Source organism: Thalassophryne amazonica, chromosome 3 (assembly GCF_902500255.1).
Source record: "Thalassophryne amazonica chromosome 3, fThaAma1.1, whole genome shotgun sequence".
NCBI classification, from domain to species: domain Eukaryota; kingdom Metazoa; phylum Chordata; class Actinopteri; order Batrachoidiformes; family Batrachoididae; genus Thalassophryne; species Thalassophryne amazonica.
Genome location: NC_047105.1, coordinates 65,323,755 through 65,343,058, shown reverse-complemented (window position 1 = coordinate 65,343,058; position 19,304 = coordinate 65,323,755). Strand labels below are relative to the sequence as shown.

The following is a 19,304-nucleotide window of genomic DNA, read 5'->3' as shown; positions in this document are numbered from 1 at the left end:
GCCGGCTCCTTGATGTCCGTCGGATGGGCCAGGGTTTTCAGTATCTGGTGGACTGGGAGGGGTACGGACCCGAGGAGCGCTCCTGGGTGAAGAAGGGCTTCATCCTGGACCCAGCCCTCCTGGCCGACTTCTACCGTCGCCATCCGGACAAGCCCGGTCGTGCGCCAGGAGGCGCCCGTTGAGGGGGGGTCCTGTTGTGTGGGCCGCTGAAGAGGAGGTACTGCTGGCCCACCACCACCAGAGGGCGCCCTGCCTGGAGTGCGGGCTCCAGGCACCAGAGGGCGCTGCCGCCTAATGGGAGTAGCCGGGGTGACAGCTGTCACCCATCACCAGACTCAGCTGTTCCACTCAGCACAGAGGTATATCAGGAGGACGGCGTCTCCACCTCAGTGCCGAGATATCGCCTTACGTTAAAGGTAACGTTCTCTGCATTAATATTCTGATTAACTGGCTAAAAGATTTGTTAAACCTTTGCAGGACAGCTGATTATTGTGAGCTAAATTGCTTGGAGAAGTACTCACCTTTCTGCAGTATTGACGTGAGGTGGAGTCAGCTTCTTCCCTCTCTGTGTACTGGGTGCAGCCGCATCCACACATATGTGTTTGTTCTCTTGCCAGCAGTACCGGATCCGACGAGCGGAGGCAGTGGCCACCTGGGAATTCGGGACTTGGCGGTTCCAGTATTTCCAGGGTTCGGTGGCAGGGGAAATCTGGGTGGTTCCGGCTCGACTTGGACGGACGTCTCCTACCTTCGAGCCTGCCCACACGACACCAGTGGAATTCGGTGTAAACCCAAATTGTCAATTGTTGTATTGGTTGTGCATTTTCACAACAGTAAAACTTGTTATTTACTTTCTCCATTGTCCGTTCATTGCGCCCCCTGTTGTGGGTCCGTGTTCCAACACTTTCACAACAAAAAGTACTGGAAAATGGTATTTCACACATTTTAATTTGTTCATGCCATTTCAAATACAAGACATACAATATGTAAAGAATAAAATTTTTTAAATTATCTTCCTCAAACTGAAAGCAAATCTCTGAAACTTGATAAAACCTGTAAATAATAATTAGTTTTATTGCCAGTTTTCTTTAGACAAGTCAGGGGATGGAAACATGGACATTTCCAAGTCACTGAATATGTCTTGGACTTTATTTACATCAGTTATGAAGAAATACAAAAGTTTCTTTCACCAAAACATCAAATCTAGGCTTTCATCTCAAATGTACTTTCTGTCAAATTGCAGCTGAACTTTCAGGTCTTCTTTTTACAAAAATCCTCCTCCACACCACTTCATCAGGAAGCTAGATTTTATATTTTTAATTAATTTATATCAAGTTGTAGAGATTTGCTTTCAGTTTAAGGAAGATAATTTTAGAAGAAAAAAAATTGTATTTGAAATGGAATAAACAAATTAAAATGTGTGAAATACCAAGTGTTTCAATATGTCTGAGGGCAATTGAGAAACACTGAGGAGCAACATCTTACATCTCATATATAGTGCAGCAGATACGAGAATATTTAGAGTGGAATCCTGCAAATGGTGATACAAACATCAAATTTGGCACAAATAATCCATCAACATTAATGCTTTTTAAAAAAAACTGATTGGCCACTTGAATTTTCAATAGGTAGGGGTCAATTGAAGAATTACACAGGGGTCAAAATTAAAAGATGCTCCAATCATATTGAAAACTACACCACATTATTTGCCTGATCACAAAGATTCCAAAAAGATATAGTTTGGACTATCTATGACTGAATGTTATGGAGTTGTGAGGTAAAAGGAGCAAGGGGGAGGTGGGCCCTTGGGCATTTGCTCCCGTTGTGTAGTGAGCGCCTTGTATGGCAGCACCCTCACATTGGGGTGAATGTGAGGGTGCTGCCATACAAGGCGCTTTGAGCGTCTGATGCAGATGGAAAAGTGCTATATAAATGCAGTTCATTGACCATTTAAGAATGGTTTCAGTTTGTACAGGGGTAAAAAGTTAAATTTGCTCCAGTTTTGGTTAAAAAAATTTATGCAAATTATTGGTTAATCGGGTCTTAAAAAGTAACAATTTGCATTATGTGTCGTGCTTAGTTCATGATACAGGGTAACATATGTCACGTCATAGAATCCAATGGACATTGACCTTTTTTGACTTTTACTTTGGAGACCAAGCATTCAACACTGTCAAAACTATTCCATTTATTAATCCTAGCTCATCCAATAATTTATATCACTTTTTACCAAAATTGGAGCCACTTTAACTTTTATCCCCTGTACAAACTGAAATTGACCTTGGTCACCATTCTTGCTGTTTTTACCCCATATAACTCCATAACGTTCAGTCATAGATAGTCCAAACTATACCTTTTTGGAATCTTTATGATCAGACAAGTAATGTGGTGTAGTTTTCAATTTGAGTGTAGCATTTTAAAATTTCGACCTCTGTGTAATTCTTCAATTGACCCCTACCTGGCCGCCTATTGAAAATTCATGTGGCCAGTCGTTTTTTCCAAAAGTGTAATGTCTAAGGTGTATTTGTGCTGAATTTGATGCTTGTATCACCATTTGAAGGATTGTTTCAGTTATCTGCTGCAGTAATAAGCCAACAGAGCATGAACCAGCTGCTGTCTCTTAGCGTAAACATGTGTATATAAGCAAGGTTACTTTGAAAGAATACATGTGGATTACATGTATGTATGTACGTACATTTGGAATACTTGTAATCTGATTACTTTTGGATTACATTTCAAAGTAATCCTACCCAACCCTGTATATAAGGTAACCCAAATTAAAGGAGAAATGCTGTTTTTAACAACCTGGACCTCATTTGTGGCATAAAATGTGGTCGTTTACTCACCAATATAAGTTTGGTGTCATTAGAAGTCCATGGTTCAAACGATGTGTTCAGTTCAAATCTGAGGCAAATATTTTTCTTCTTCTACTAAGGTGGATTAGAACTTTTTGTGGTACACAGCACCAACTACTGGAAAGGAGAAACCTAGCAGTCGATGTGACTCACTAATTTCAAAATGCAGCTCTTTTCAACCCGATGTGTGGTGCCGTGACATGTCAATCATCTCTGTCCAGTCAGATTATATGGGAGTCCAGTGAAACCCCTAACTATGCTCTAGCTCCACCCATGCCAGGAAGTGTTCAACATTTGACATTTCCTGTTTCACTGTTGACTCAGAATTTGACACTTCCTGTTTCAGTGTGAACTTGCAACTGAGTTCCTGCAAGATTCCATGGGATCTCGTTTGTCAATCCAGGAAGTGCCAATCCAGGATGTGTTTAACATTTGACATTTCCTGTTTCACTGTGGATTCAAAATTTGGCACTTCCTTTTTGGGCCACCTTATACCATGAGCGAGCTTCGCGCTGCTCCGCAGTACTTCGCTCATATAGTATTGATATTGCTTTATTAAAATCTGCACGGTGTGGCATAATTAAAAATGTTATGGGCCTAAGTAAAAGGCACCATCATTCACATTTATTAAAAGCACTAAAAATTCCTATGGTGGTTGAAGTTATAAGTTATATATACATACAGTTTTTATCACAGAGCCTTGTCTATTAGAGCTCCAGTTCAACAAATCCAGTCTAGATTTCTTTCATATTATATTCTAAATGGTGAGATCATCAAGAACACGCTACTTGTCTCTCAGGCTAGGCATGATAGTTGCCAAACGGCTTATTCTCCACGAGTAGAAATCACACACTCTGCCTTCCTTTAAAAGGTGAGGAGGTGATGGTCTAGTGGTTAAGGCATTGGGCTTGAGACCAGCAGATCCTTCAAATCCCAGCCTGACTGGAAAATCACTGAGGGCCCCTGGGCAAGGTCTTTTATCCCCTGTTGCTCCTGGTGTGTAGTGAGTACCTTGTATGACAGCACCCTGACATCTGGGTGAATGTGAGGCATTATTTGTACAGCGCTTTGAGTGTCTGATGCAGATGGAAAAGCGGTCTATAAATGCCGTCCATTTACCATTTAAAAGGTGGATTGCAGACATGATATCTGTCATACAGATGGAGAATTTGAGACTGTTTAGAATGGACTCTTCCACACAGTTGCTGGCATCTGGGACCCCCTCCTCATCCACCTGGGACCATGTAATGACCTCCGTGTGGGACACTGTGTAAATGACATTTTACACTTTATGTTACAAGCAGCAATTTTAATAATGTATCTTGTTTTTCCTTTTCTGTTTTGGGGTATTGATGTGTGCACTTTCTTTCTGTTTGTCTGGGCCTGTTGTGTTTTTTTTTTCTCTCTTCTTTGTTCAAAATAAATAAATACAATTTAAAATAAAGAACACGCTACTTTATTGCAGGGCCATAACCCATTAGATTGTCTTTATAACTTTAAGACATTATCCAGTGAATTTCAATGAAATGGCACCGATTCTTTAAGATCTCTCTTATTCCACGATAATTTTGTAAAACCATGGTCTGCTGAGGTCACACTTGTTAGCTTACTTACTCTATCGTTTTAATTTTTTTATCGTTTTTACTATCCATTTTTATTGTTGCATTTTACTCTTGGCTGCATGAATGTAATTTTCCCCCGATATTGGGGATTTTAATAAAGAAATAAAAATATAAATTATGTATAAAAATACAGAGCTTGTACAGTTAATGGGTACATGACTACACAACAGCTCTTTGCTATGTGGACACACTCAGAAACATCAAATTCATCTTTGCGAGGACCATGTGCACGTTATGTTGGAGGATGCTCAGAGCAGCCATCGTGGATTGTGAACTCAAGCCCCTTTCACACTGGTGTTGCAGACCGAATGATCCGCCCCTAAAAATTGGTCCGCCCTCCCTCCACTGCACATGCGTCATTTTGGAGCTCAGCCACTCATCTAAGACAGAGTCTCTTCACCCAAAGCGATCAAATGGATTAATGGGATTACTAAGCATCAGATGATAAAGGTAAAACCTCTTAAATCATCCTAGAGTCAGTTTTAAGCAGAAATTAGGCCATTTTAAGCATAAACGAGGCGATACTTGCTGATGCTTTGAAATGACGGATGCACAGTGAACGCATCAGCTAGCAGCTCGTGTGGCTGCAGCGCTCTGATCGCTTCCTCTGTCTTTTATTATGAAATAATGCTGAATTTATGTGGAAATGATTGTTGTACAAAAACTTCAGATATCTGTCACTAAGACAGATGATGACTGGAGTGCAGGTTTAAGCAGAAATGACGTGATCGGTGAACTGCGGCTAATGACGCATGCGCAGTGAAGGCACGGTGGACTGATTTTTAGGGGGGACCATTCGGTCGGCAACACTGGTTCTCCGTAGAGTTGCATTGTGCTGCATATTTAATACGCCGGAATGGATGAAGTTGCGCACAGGAAAAAAAAAAAAGTTGCACGCAAGGGGGGACTTAGCTCCATGACGCTGTTTACAGACTGCCTGGACACGCAGATGGATTAGATACATTGGAAAAAGTCCGAATACATTATTCCAGGGGCTAATGGACTTTATTTAACATGCCACAATCGTGAGAGAACTTGAGGAGGTGAAGGCGGAGCTACAGCTGGCGATGATCCATCTGTGAGGAGTTATGGTCGTGGAAGCTTGGCCCGTCTCTTCTTCTGGAGTGTCGCGTAGAGTTACGTACAGTAACAGAGTGTTGTGTAGACTTGCGTAGAGCACTGCGTCCAGTGTGTTATGCCAAAAGTCCGTAAAGAAAATTAAACATATTTAATTAAACGTTTAATTTTTTGCGTCCATTTCACGGACCCCTTTGCGTCCCTCAACGTATTGCCACGTAAGGCTGCATGAACGCGACGTAGGGCTGCATAACCTCAGTGTAGTTGGTGCACAGCATTACGCAAGTCTACGTTGGCCCGGTGTGAAAGGGGCTTCAAGGTATGTGGTGTTCAAACCAGTTGACAAGGTGGAATTAGTGCACCTGGAAAGCACCATTGCCCTTTGGAACAATCCCTGTGACAGGTTCCAAGGTAGATCACGTGACTGTGACAGCACTAAGTCTTTACGACTTTTTTGTTTTTTTTGTAATTACGTCCACCAAGCAGGCCCGGCGCCAGAAAAAAAATATTAAGGGGTGATGAGTTTATCACAGGGGGCGGGGTCACCCCCCCCCCCCCCCAAAAAAAGGTGCGCACCGGAGGGGACGTGCCTCTGAGCGTGCGTAATGAATTGGGTGCGCTCATAGAAAGCTCGTGTATTTAGGCTACACCGTTGTAAGAGACTGACTAAGAGTAAAGAGTGATGACAGTATTTTTTAAATTATTATTTGAACATATAGACCCTCGGTCAAGTGTTCTCCTGCATACCACAAAACCAAACCAACAACTGATCTGAGAAACGACACGAGACAGTAGATTAACCCCACATACAGCCCTCCATCACAAGCACAAACACAGCGCAATTGGGCATGACAGTCACACAACCGGTCAAAGATAAACCTTTCATGTAGATATACAGTGGTCCCTCGTTTATCGCGGGAGTTACGTTATAAAAATAGCCCGCAATAGGCAAAATCCGCAAAGTAGTCAGCGTTATTTTTTACAATTATTATAGACGTTTTAAGGCTGTAAAACTCCTCACTACACATTTTATACACTTTTCTCAAACAGGCATTAACATTTTCTCACTTTTCTCTCGTGTGTAAACACTCTCAAAGTTCAAACCTTAGTAGAAAAATGAGACCAACCTGTTTTCAGGCCCAAACATTTGTTTGAGAAATAAAAATAGAACGTTTTCCTATAAATAATTATGATGGCTTTAAGAACTAACAAATTTAATTTTAACGATCAACCTATGAGGTTGGACACATAAGAAATTATTAATAGTGACTGACCAGTATTTCACAGTTCCTCTGATCGCGCCTCTTCGTCCTGGCGCCGCGCCACTGAGGCGCCTTTGTCCACTCAAACTTCACTGCAGGTGTCTTTTTCCGAGTGAAGAACACAGTTATGGGTAGTTGTTGCCGCTCTTTTTTCTTCTGGGTGAGAAGATTCTTATAAACAGACACGCAGAACACAATGCATGTACTCTCCCTTCGCGGTGCCGCAACAGGTGTCCCGTCATCTCAACAGAACACCGGCCTGCTTGATGAGGACGCAGAGCACAATGTGCTGTTAAAAAAAAAAAAAGCATGCAAAATTGGACTAAAAAAATCAGCGAAACTGCGAGGCGCTATATTTTCCAGTATTTCTTTTTTTTTTTATTTTTATTTTGATAACTCTCACATCCGAGGGGGCGAGGTTGATGACGTGAGGGGGCGTCGCCCCCAAACGCTCCCTCGTGGCACCGGGTCCGCCACCAAGGATGTACTAAAATAAGCAGCGTTTATTTGTTTGTCTGTCTGTTAGCAGGATTACGTCAAAACTGCTGCATGGATTTTGACAGAATTTTCAGCACAGATAGATATTTGGCCATGGAAGAACCCATTAAATTTTGGAGATGATCTGGATCCAAATCCAGATTGTGGATCAAGTTTCACTTTATATAGGCTTTGAACGATTACGCCAAAACTACTTCACGGATTCTCACCAAATTTGCATCACGGATAGATATTAAGCCATGATCTGGATCTGAATTGGAGGTAATTCAGATCCAAATCCGAATTATGGATAAAGATTTCACTTTATATACGCTTCGAAGGATTATGTCAAAACTACTTCACGGATTATTGACATTAAGGCATGGAAGACACCACTGAATTTTGGAGGTGATCCAGATCCAAATCCAGATTCTGTATAAAGATTTCACTTTATATAGGCTTCGAAGGATTATGTCAAAACTACTTCACGGATTCTCAACAAATTTGCACCACAGATTGACATTAAGGCATGGAAGACTCCACTGAATTTTGGAGGTGATCTGAATTCGAATCCTGGATCAAGATTTGACTTTATATATGCTTTGAAGGATTATTTCAAACCTACTTCAGGGATTCTCAACAAATTTGCAGCACAGATTGATATTAAGGCATGGAAGACTCCACTGAATTTTGGAGGTAATTCAGATCCAAATCCGAATTATGGATAAAGATTTCACTTTATATACACTTCGAAGGATTATGTCAAAACTACTTCACGGATTCTCAACATATTTGCACCACAGATTGACATTAAGGCATGGAAGACTCCACTGAATTTTGGAGGTGATCTGAATTCGAATCCTGGATCAAGATTTTACTTTATATATGCTTTGAAGGATTATTTCAAACCTACTTCAGGGATTCTCAACAAATTTGCAGCACAGATTGATATTAAGGCATGGAAGACTCCACTGAATTTTGGAGGTAATTCAGATCCAAATCCGAATTATGGATAAAGATTTCACTTTATATACACTTCGAAGGATTATGTCAAAACTACTTCACGGATTCTCAACATATTTGCACCACAGATTGACATTAAGGCATGGAAGAATCCACTGAATTTTGGAGGTGATCTGGATCTGAATCCTGGATCAAAATTTTACTTTATATACGCTTTGAAGTAGTACATCAAAACTACTTCACGGATTCTCACCAAATTACCACCACAGATAGTGGAAGACTCCATTACATTTTGGAGGTGATCTGGATCCGAATCCTGGATCAAGATTTGACTTCATATACGCTTTGAAGGAGTACATCAAAACTACTTCAGGGATTATCACTAAATTTGCAGCACAGATTGATATTAAGGCATGGAAGACTCCACTGAATTTTGGAGGTGATCCAGATCCAAATCCAGATTCTGTATAAAGATTTCACTTTATATAGGCTTCGAAGGATTATGTCAAAACTACTTCACGGATTCTCAACAAATTTGCACCACAGATTGACATTAAGGCATGGAAGACTCCACTGAATTTTGGAGGTGATCTGAATTCGAATCCTGGATCAAGATTTGACTTTATATATGCTTTGAAGGATTATTTCAAACCTACTTCAGGGATTCTCAACAAATTTGCAGCACAGATTGATATTAAGGCATGGAAGACTCCACTGAATTTTGGAGGTAATTCAGATCCAAATCCGAATTATGGATAAAGATTTCACTTTATATACACTTCGAAGGATTATGTCAAAACTACTTCACGGATTCTCAACATATTTGCACCACAGATTGACATTAAGGCATGGAAGACTCCACTGAATTTTGGAGGTGATCTGGATCTGAATCCTGGATCAAAATTTTACTTTATATACGCTTTGAAGTAGTACATCAAAACTACTTCACGGATTCTCACCAAATTACCACCACAGATAGTGGAAGACTCCATTACATTTTGGAGGTGATCTGGATCCGAATCCTGGATCAAGATTTGACTTCATATACGCTTTGAAGGAGTACATCAAAACTACTTCAGGGATTATCACTAAATTTGCAGCACAGATTGATATTAAGGCATGGAAGACTCCACTGAATTTTGGAGGTGATCCAGATCCAAATCCAGATTCTGTATAAAGATTTCACTTTATATAGGCTGCGAAGGATTATGTCAAAACTACTTCACGGATTCTCAACAAATTTGCACCACAGATTGACATTAAGGCATGGAAGACTCCACTGAATTTTGGAGGTGATCTGAATTCGAATCCTGGATCAAGATTTGACTTTATATATGCTTTGAAGGATTATTTTAAACCTACTTCAGGGATTCTCAACAAATTTGCAGCACAGATTGATATTAAGGGATGCAAGACGCCACTGAATTTTGGAGGTAATTCAGATCCAAATCCGAATTATGGATAAAGATTTCACTTTATATACGCTTCGAAGGATTATGTCAAAACTACTTCACGGATTCTCAACATATTTGCACCACAGATTGACATTAAGGCATGGAAGACTCCACTGAATTTTGGAGGTGATCCGGCGGACTCTGATTGCTCTTGTTACAAATGCGAGTTAACCAGGATTCATGAGGGGTTCCAGACGGTCTTTATGGCTCTCTGTGCCGGCAGCATGTTAATAAAAGAAGGAGTGGGGAGGGGGAGCGAGAGAGAGGAGGGTGTGTGTGACGCCTCCTGTCCTCTCAGATCAACCGGCTGCATTTCCTCATTTGGGAAAACCGCAGAGCGGGTTTTTGTGCTCATGTGTCGCTGTGCAGCAGGAGGCAGCGCTGAGGACGGTGCTGCTCTGCACCGAGTCACCTCCAAAAACACACAGCTCAGGATGCGTGTCACCCGACTGAAGGTAATACCGCGGGTTAATGGGGGGGGAAAGAGTAGGCTGCAGCTTGCATGGCTTTATAACTATCAGAATGTATTTTTTAAAGATTAAATGTAGCATTTGTTGTGGCTGTAGAAGAACTTTTTTTTTTTTTTTGCACAGGTGGCCGGATGGTGCAATGCACCCATGGGTGCACCAGAGAATGATTTATGACATAGTGACCAATTTTTTGCAAAATGCCCAAGCGTTCCCCGGTCATCTGGGAGACGTTTTTACTCAAAAAGAAAGGAGTCGAGTTTGAAAATATAATTTATTCCACTCTCATTCAAGGTGTTAAGTGGGATTTGTCAGGTGTTTAGGTGATGTGTCCTCCTGGAGACATTTATATGACAGACTGCTGCATTTAGCCTTTTAATACATGCTTTTTCTATCTTATCTCTTTATTGTGCAACATAAAATGGAGTTTTACAAAAGTAGTCTGTAAACAACACTGTAAAAATGTATTTACAAGACTAAACCGCAGCCTGTGTAATATAAAACAGGCAACATAGAGACAACATTTAAAAAGAAAGATCCATAAATAAATAGCTATGTGAAAGAGGTCAGAGTTCGGAAATAAAAGATTTGTTGAGGATTAAGATAAGACTTAATTTTTTTCTTATTCACTCAAAAACAAAATTGACATTGATCTGTCATTAATGGGAGAAAATGACAACAAGAAGTCCAAGTCAGTTTAATAAAATGAGAGCAAGAGCAGAAGAACCAAAACAGAATATGAATATAGAAAAGTTGACAAGATGGACAGACCAATAGATGTGGTTCAGTGATAGAATAAGAAAATCTGTAATTGTTGCAGAATATTTACATCACATCATCAACCCCATCAACCGTCCAGAAACGCTGAAGGCTCTGGGTGTGGAGGGATTATCTTGGATGAGACAGCTCTTCAACATTGTGTTGAGGTCTGGGACAGTGCCTAAGAAGTGGCAAACTGGGGTGGTGGTCCCCATACTTATAAAGGGGGACCAGAAAGTGTGTGCCAACTACAGGGGCATCACACTACTCAGCCAGTAAAGTCTACTCCAGGGTGCTGGAAAGGAGTCTACATGTGTTTTGTGGACTTGGAGAAGACATATGATCGGGTACCCCGGGAGATACTGTGGGAGGTGCTGCAGGAGTATGAAGTGAGGGGTCCCTTCTCAGGGCCATCCAATCTATGTACTCGCAAAGCGAGAGCTGTGTTCGGGTGCTCGGCAGTAAGTCAGACTTGTTTCTGGTGGAGATTGGCCTCCGCCAGGGCTGCACCTTGTCACCAATCCTGTTTGTGATATTTATGGACAGGATATCGATGCGTAGTTGGGGGAGGAGGATTTCCAGTTTGGTGGGCTCAGGGTCTCATCACTGCGATGTGGTCCTGTTGGCTTCATCGGCCGGTGACCTCCAACACTCACAGGATCGGTTCGCAGCCGAGTGTGAAGCGGCTGGGATGAGGATCAGTACCTCTAAATCTGAGGCCATGGTTCTCAGCAGGAAACCGATTGATTGCCTACTCCGGGTAGGGAATGCGGCCTTGCCCCAAGTGAAGGAGTTCAAGTACCTCGGGGTCTTGTTCACGAGTGAGGGGACAATGCAGCATGAGATTAGCCGGAGAATCAGCGCAGCAGGGGCGGTATTGCATTCACTCTACCGTACTGTTGTGACGAAAAGGGAGGTGATCCAAAAGGCAAAGCTCTTGATCTACTGGTCAATCTTCGTTCCTACTCTCACCTATGGTCATGAGTGTTGGGTCATGACTGAAAGAACTAGATCGTGGGTACAAGTGGCCGAAATGGGCTTCCTTAGGAGGGTGGCTGGTGTCTCCCTTAGAGATAGGGTGAGAAGTTCGGTCATCCGTGGGGAGCTCGGAGTAGAGTTGCTGCTCCTTCGCGTTAAAAGGAGCCAGCTGAGGTGGTTCGGGCATCTGGTAAGGATGCCTCCTGGGCGCCTCCCAAGGGAGGTGTTCCAGGCATGTCCATCTGGGAGGAGACCCTGGGGAAGGCCCAGGACTAGGTGGAGAGATTATATCTCCACACTGGCCTGGGAATGCCTCGGGATCCCCCAGTCAGAGGTGGTCAATGTGACACGGGAAAGGGAAGTCTGAGGTCCCCTGCTGGAACTGTTGCCCCTGCGATCAGAACCTGGAAAAGCAGTTGAAGATGAGGGAGTATTTACATCATTGCATACATAACCGCATGGGCCCGGTGGCCCGGTGGTGATTCTTGTCCTTGTTTCCCAGATCTGTGAAATAGGTTAAGTTCCAGAATTGGAAACTGTTCAGTTGTAGACCCAGTAGTCACTTTATAGGCAAGTGTTTTTGACTTGCATTTGAAGCTGGTGGTAATGGATAGCTAGTGGAGGTTGATAAGGAGCGAAGTAGCATATACCTTTTTGAGATGATCGAAAACCAGACACGCCACCTTGTTGTTGATCATTTGTAAGGGCTTCACCTTGCAAGTTGGGAAGCCCATTAGAAGGGTGTTACAGTTGTCATGGTGACATATAACCATGGCCTGTCCCAGGGGTTCTGCTTACTGAGTTAGGTATGGCCTGAGTTTTCTTATGTAAAATAGTGTGATGCAGCAAAACTAGGAGACAAAGACAACTTGGTTTGAGAAGGATAGTAGTTGGTCATCAATCATGACACCCAAGTTTATGATCACTCTGGGTGGCATGAAAAATAGAGAGGTAATTTTTGAGTTGAATTTGTGATGTACTGAATGCTTGACTAGGAACACCAGCACATCAGTGTTAGAGAGGTTTAGTTGAAGGTGGTGTTCCTACATCCATGAGGAGAAAGCTGGTGGTTGCTCAGGCCCGCCAACAAGAGGAAGCAGAAAGATGCTCAAAGGTGATCTCACAGTCCAAACAGGGACAGTGGACCAGGTGGGAAAACCTGGAGCATCACAAGCGCACATGGAAGCATCTTTGGGAGATGGAAGTTAGCCAACTCAGCTTTAAAATCAGGGCCACCTGGTGTTCTTCCTACTCCCAAGAATTTAAACCAGTGGTTTGGAGAAGATCGTTATTGTGCACTCTGTCAAAACCCCTGTAACACTAAGACACATCCTCACCAGCTGCAAAACCAGTCTGTCCGAAGGGCGCTTCACCTGGAGACATAACCAGGTTCTACAACAACTGCTGATCACCCTGGAAGGAAGGAGAACTACCAACAATGCTCTCCCTCCCCCAGAGCCCAGACACTTAAACATCACCACCTTCGTGAGAGCAGGAGAACGTCCAGTAAAATTACATGCCAGAGTGGAAGCAACTCTTCTAGACACGGCCAGGGACTGGAGAGTGCAAGTTGATTTAGACCAGAAACTTCTGTTCTCACCTGCGATCATAACAACGATCTTCAGGCCAGACGTGGTCTTGTGGTCAACCTCCCAGAAGTTGCTGTTCATTGTTTAACTACCTGTACAATGGGAGGCTGCAGCTGGGGAAGCATATGAACGGAAGCGACTGAAGTATGCCGACATAGCCACCGAGGCAGAACAACATAGCTGGCACTCCCAAGTGCTTCCTGTTGAGGTCGGATGTAGAGGGTTTGTTGCCACATCCACTACCAGGTTCTTCAAGAGAATAGGAATGTGTGGACAGGCCTACTAATAAGCCATCAAATCACCGTTGGAAGCTGCCAAAGAAAGCAGCAGATGGCTGTGGATCAAGAGAAAGGACCCCATCTGGATTGTAAAATGATGACAAGGGGATAAAAGCAGAGGGGGACACACCTGGAAGGCCAGGTGTTGCTGTTGAGCCCTGCAGAGGTATCATGGGCCTATCAACGAAACACCAATGAAGCAGGGTGCCCACCTGAAGACTCCAATGAAGCGCTTACCCCTGTTCCACTCAACACCAAGTGCTGATTAATCTATAACGGATTGTACTACCAAACCCTAGGAGTTTAACAGGATATATCTGAAAGACAATCCGCCTGCACTGAGACTGTGGGGTCATCTGGTGGACCCAGGATGGTGGTGTGTTTGGCAGAAAGAACTCAGCATCAAGCCTTGGGGCACCCCTGTAGAGAGGTAGTGAGATGCACATGACTGTCCTAGTCAAGATACATTAAAGTCCAGTGAGATACAGTTGTGTTCAAAGTAATATTCTATTCCAAAGTAAAACATTTTTTATTACTTTACAGAAAGTGAAGAAAAAGGAATAGCGGGCTGTTCAATAAAATAACTATTTTTCTTTACAAACTCTTTACAAACGGTTACTGTATGAAGTGAAAAATGTTTGAAGATTCAGCTTTCATGTGAATCACTGAACTGATATTTAGTTGTATAGCCGCTGTTTCTGAGAACTGCTTCACATCTGCATTACATGGAGTTGACCAGCTTCTGGCACCTGTGAACAGGTATTCAAACCCAGGAAGATCGGACTACATTCCACAACAGAAACAGTATTTTTGATGTCATAAGGCAACATGACCTCTTCAAGTATTTTGATGTATTCAAACTGATCCATGATCCCTGGTATGCAATAAACTGGCCCGACACCATAGTATGAAAAACACCCCCATATCATGATGCACCACCATACTTCACTGTCTTCACAGTGTACTGTGGCTTGAAATCAGTTTTTGGATGTCATCTTATAAACTGTCTACAGCTCCTAGACCCAAAAAGCACAATCTTGCTTTCATCAGTCTACAAAATGTTGTGCCATTCCTCTTTAAGTCTTTGTGTTGTTTGTCAAAGTCTAGCCTCTTCGTTTTTTCAAGAATGGGACTTTGTGGGGGCTTCTTGCCTACAGCTTTTCTTCACATAGGCGTCTTCTCACTGTTACAGTACTCACAGGTAATTTTAGACCTTCTTTGATCACCCTTGAGCTCATTGTTGGCTGAGTCTTTACCATTCTGGCTATTCTTCGATCCATTTGAATTATGGTTTTCTATTTTCTTCCACATCTTTCTGGTTTTGGTTGCTATTTTAGATCATTTGATATCATTTTAGGTGAGCAGCTGATCATTTTATGCATTTTTTTTATGTTTTCCCCTCTCCAATCAATTTTTCAATCAAATTGTGCCGTTCTTCTGAGTAGTGTCTGAAATGACCAATTTTACTCAGATTTTCAGAAAGAAATGCACAGTAACCAGCATGTACATTTGCTACCTTCATCCTTAAATAAGGGTGTAATAAGGGTCACAGAAAGAAAAATACAGACTGTTTTTTGAACAGCCTAACATTCCTTTTTCTGCACTTTCTGTAAAGTAATGAATTTGATACATTTTTCTTCATGTTTTGATTTGTAGTAGAATGTGCCGTGTTATCAATGCATGGAAATAAAAGCTATTATAAGGATTTTCAGCTTTACTCCCTTTTTAAGACACCGCTATTATTTTGAACACAACTGTAATATTTCAACCAAGAATTCCCCTTTGCCCACTATGCGCATGTTTGAGAGTATAGATTATGTATGTAAAAGCATCCAAGTCAAGCAGGATTAAGTACAGAAGATTGAGCTGCTTGCAGTTTTTAAGGTTTCTGTCACAGACCGCAGAGCTGTTTCAGTGGGGTAGCTGCTTTGAAAGCTTGATTGATTTCAATCAATAAGGTCATTTCGTGACAGGAAGTCTGAGACTTTTTTAAAAGCAGCCCTTTGATAGCTTTAGACAGGAATGAGACAAGCAAGACCAGTTGACAGTTCTCAACATGAGTAGGATTAAGAAAGACTTTTTAAGTAGGGGTGTTACCTGGGCCATTTAATAAAATGGTAGTAATGCATCTTTACAGAGAGCCAAAGAAAAAATTTACAGTCACCATGGAATGTCTTTTTATGGTCACACAAAGAGATTTTTGTACATTTTGAGCATGATGTGGCCTGGGAAAGTGAACTTTGGTTTCCCCCGCTGTAGTGGTTACCCCCGTGACCCGATCCGGCATAAGCGGTTGAAGATGTATGCATGTACGTTGTTGTAAATTATGCGACCATTCTTTGAACAAGCTGCCTTCTCAGCTAGAAAGCTCCACTGAGACATAAGAAATCAGAATAGATTATGTCTGTTGATCTGATAAAAGGCAGATCTTCGTAAGTACCTGTAAAACTCAGACACTTGCATCCTACCTATTGTTCTTTCTTGGTTTGACCAAAAAGATCATGTTCATATTTGTTCATAAACAGAATACCAGTGCAGCTCATCATTTTGGCAATTCCTGAGCTTAATTTCTCAGTATTTTTACTTGGCATTGTCATGACATTCATGCTTACTTTTGATTGACTGTGATCTGATTGTTAATATTTTGTTGTAATCTTCATGGTGAGCTGTCTAGCACTGCTAAGCCACTGCAAATAATCCAAATTTGAATGACCTTGATTTTGACTTTTAGGGTCAGTCAGTGTCAAATCCATTATTAGTAAGTAAGTAAGTAATGTTTATTTATATAGCACCTTTCACAGACAAGGGAAGTTACAAAGTGCTTCACAAAAGGCACACACAGATAAAAATTCTGTGAAAATACAATTAACATCACAATAAAATAACACTAAGACACATACAGTGGTCGTAAAACAGCCCTCTCACTACTATGGTTTGAATGCCTGGAGAAACAGATGGGTTTTAAGTTTGCTCTTAAAAACATCCAACAGAGTCCAGTGAACGACGAGACAAGATTTTGAAGGCTCACGTACAGTACGACTTCCAACTCATTCACCTCTGATTCAGAAGTTATAGACCTTTGAACCCCCCCCCCCCCATCTATTTAGATTGGTCAAAATCTTGACCTTGTGACCTTGGCCTTTGAAACCTTTGTAGCTTGAACAGCGTGAAGCCCCGTGGGCCTAGTTTGTATATGATATAACCTTATCCAATAAGCACCCAGCTGGAGCTGTAATTTAATATAAAAGTTGAAGGACGGACAATGACTGAGAATCAATAACCCCATAAGTTCTGCTGCTGATCTTTGATCAGCTGAGCTAAAAAAAAAAAAAAGAGGAGGATAAATAAAGTTCTGTCTCAGTTCAAATGTTGCTGATGATGCTTCTACTGCTTTCTGATTGGATGATATATCTTTACAGCTCAATGACGCTCCACTTTGAAGACTAGCTTGTCTGGCTTTCTACTTGCCTTCGACATGATGGGAGGACTGCGCTGGGTTTCCCACAGAGCCACTGTTGCAGTGATCAGAAGAAGCATCATGGCAGTTCTGTCTCTGGCTTTGCTGTTACCAGCCATGAAGGTCGGTGCTCAGGTAATTGGAAGCCCTCTTGACTGTCGTAAGACCTGCGTGTGTGCCAGCAACATCATCAGCTGTTCCAAGATGAACCTAAGCAACATTCCCACGGCTCTTCCAGGATATACAGCTGTACTGGATCTCAGCTTCAACCACATCACCAGGCTGCGTGCTGAGTGGACCCCCGTCAGACTTGACAGACTGCACAGCCTGCTGCTCAGCCACAATGACCTCACCTTCCTCTCCTCTGAAGCGTTTGTACATGTAACGAGGCTCCGTCACCTGGACCTTTCCTCAAATGGACTCAGACAGCTGGACGAGTGCATCTTTGAGCCCCTGGAGGATCTGGAGGTACTGCTGCTTTATAACAATCGCATCTCTCAAATAGATCGGTCAGCCTTCTCTGGACTTGCCAACCTGCAGAGGCTGTACCTGAGCCAGAACCAGATCTCACGCTTCCCCTTGGAATTGGTGAAGGAGCGAAGTCGTTTGGGGAGTCTCAGACTCTTGGATGTGTCCTTCAACCGAATCAAACTCCTGCCACTCCACGAGCTTCGGGCTCTGCCTGCCTGGATAAAAAATGGCCTCTACTTTCACAACAACCCTCTTCCTTGCAGCTGTGACCTGTATGAATTGGTTGGACGTTGGAACCTCAAAGAGCTCAGCTCTGCTACTGATTACAGACGTGATCACACTTGTGTGATTCCAGGGCCACAGAAGGGAAAAGTGGCTGTGCTAGATCTGGATAAGGTTCATTTGAACTGCAGTGAGGTCAAAACTATGGATGAAGTTGCCTATCTGGAACAGTTCTTGGTTCTGGACTGTGACACCAGGCAGAAGGACATGATGAAGAGCTGGATGCTTCCTGGAAACACCCCAGTTTCTCCATCAAACAAAACTGCTGTGATGCTTCCTAGTGGAAGCCTCCAGATTGGACCCTTGAAGGTTGAAGACTCAGGGGTCTACACCTGCTTTGCCACCAGTGACACCCTCAATGAAACCCTCTATGTAACTGTGGTGGTCTTTAACTCCACCATGAGTGGAGGGCTGGAGAACCTGAAGACTGCCTACACCACACTGGTAGCATGTTTCATTAGTGTACTTATGATTCTCATCTACCTCTACCTCACGCCCTGCCAATGTGCTTGCTGTCCAGGTCAGGACACAAATAAGTCCTCCCCTAGGGAGAGCCCTCACTCATCCACTGTTAGCATCCCACAAGCACAGGAGGTGACAAGACAAGAAAGTGGGGAAGGTGCAGGGAAGGACTTCAGCTACAGGCATGTGGTGGAACAGAATGGGAAGTTGAACCCAATAGGTGAGGAAGATGAGGAGTGGCAAGGGGAAGGCCTAAAGAAGAGGAGGACGTCTGATGCTGAGTCCGTGAGCTCCGATACTCCAATGGTGGTGTAAAAGTCAAAGGCTGGATGATGATGGAACCATGCACATTTATTTAAACATGTACCTTCCAAAGTAAAGATTTAATCGCAATCACTGGTGCCATAGTAGCATGTACAAATCATAAGAAGTAATCAGTGCAAAAAATTCTGAGAAAGCAACGTGGGGAGGAAAAAAAAAAATCTTTTGGTGCCCAGAGACATGGTTAAAAATATACCATTTTAACACAGTAATGGAGAAGATCTGATTCAGTTCACCAGGCCTGACATTAAACCCACTCCATTGTAGTCTATATAGTGTTTTCAAAGATCTCACAATGATCCCATCCACAACTTCAACCCTGCAAAAAAAACAAAACAAGACAAAACTGCTATATGAGAAATAATACAAATACATTCAAAAAATGTATTTAGTAATAATAATCTTTGCAAAGCCATTTCAGTTAAAATGATTAAAATCAAAGCGCTTTACATCAGATGCACATATGTGCCATAAAATATTAGAATTACTAGAAGCACTCAGAGAGTGCAAACGTCCGCCAAGGCCATGGG

At 42.4% G+C, this 19,304-nt stretch overlaps 1 protein-coding gene across 1 annotated transcript; it reads left to right on the top strand.

The window, feature by feature from the left end:
• Positions 1-9,986: 9,986 nt before the first annotated feature.
• LOC117506912 (amphoterin-induced protein 1-like) lies at positions 9,987-19,103 on the top strand. Its single transcript, XM_034166587.1, has 2 exons — positions 9,987-10,165; positions 17,201-19,103. The coding sequence occupies exon 2, from the start codon at positions 17,257-17,259 to the stop codon at positions 18,766-18,768; it is 1,512 nt and encodes a 503-aa protein (XP_034022478.1). The 5' UTR covers positions 9,987-10,165; positions 17,201-17,256; the 3' UTR covers positions 18,769-19,103.
• Positions 19,104-19,304: the final 201 nt, after the last annotated feature.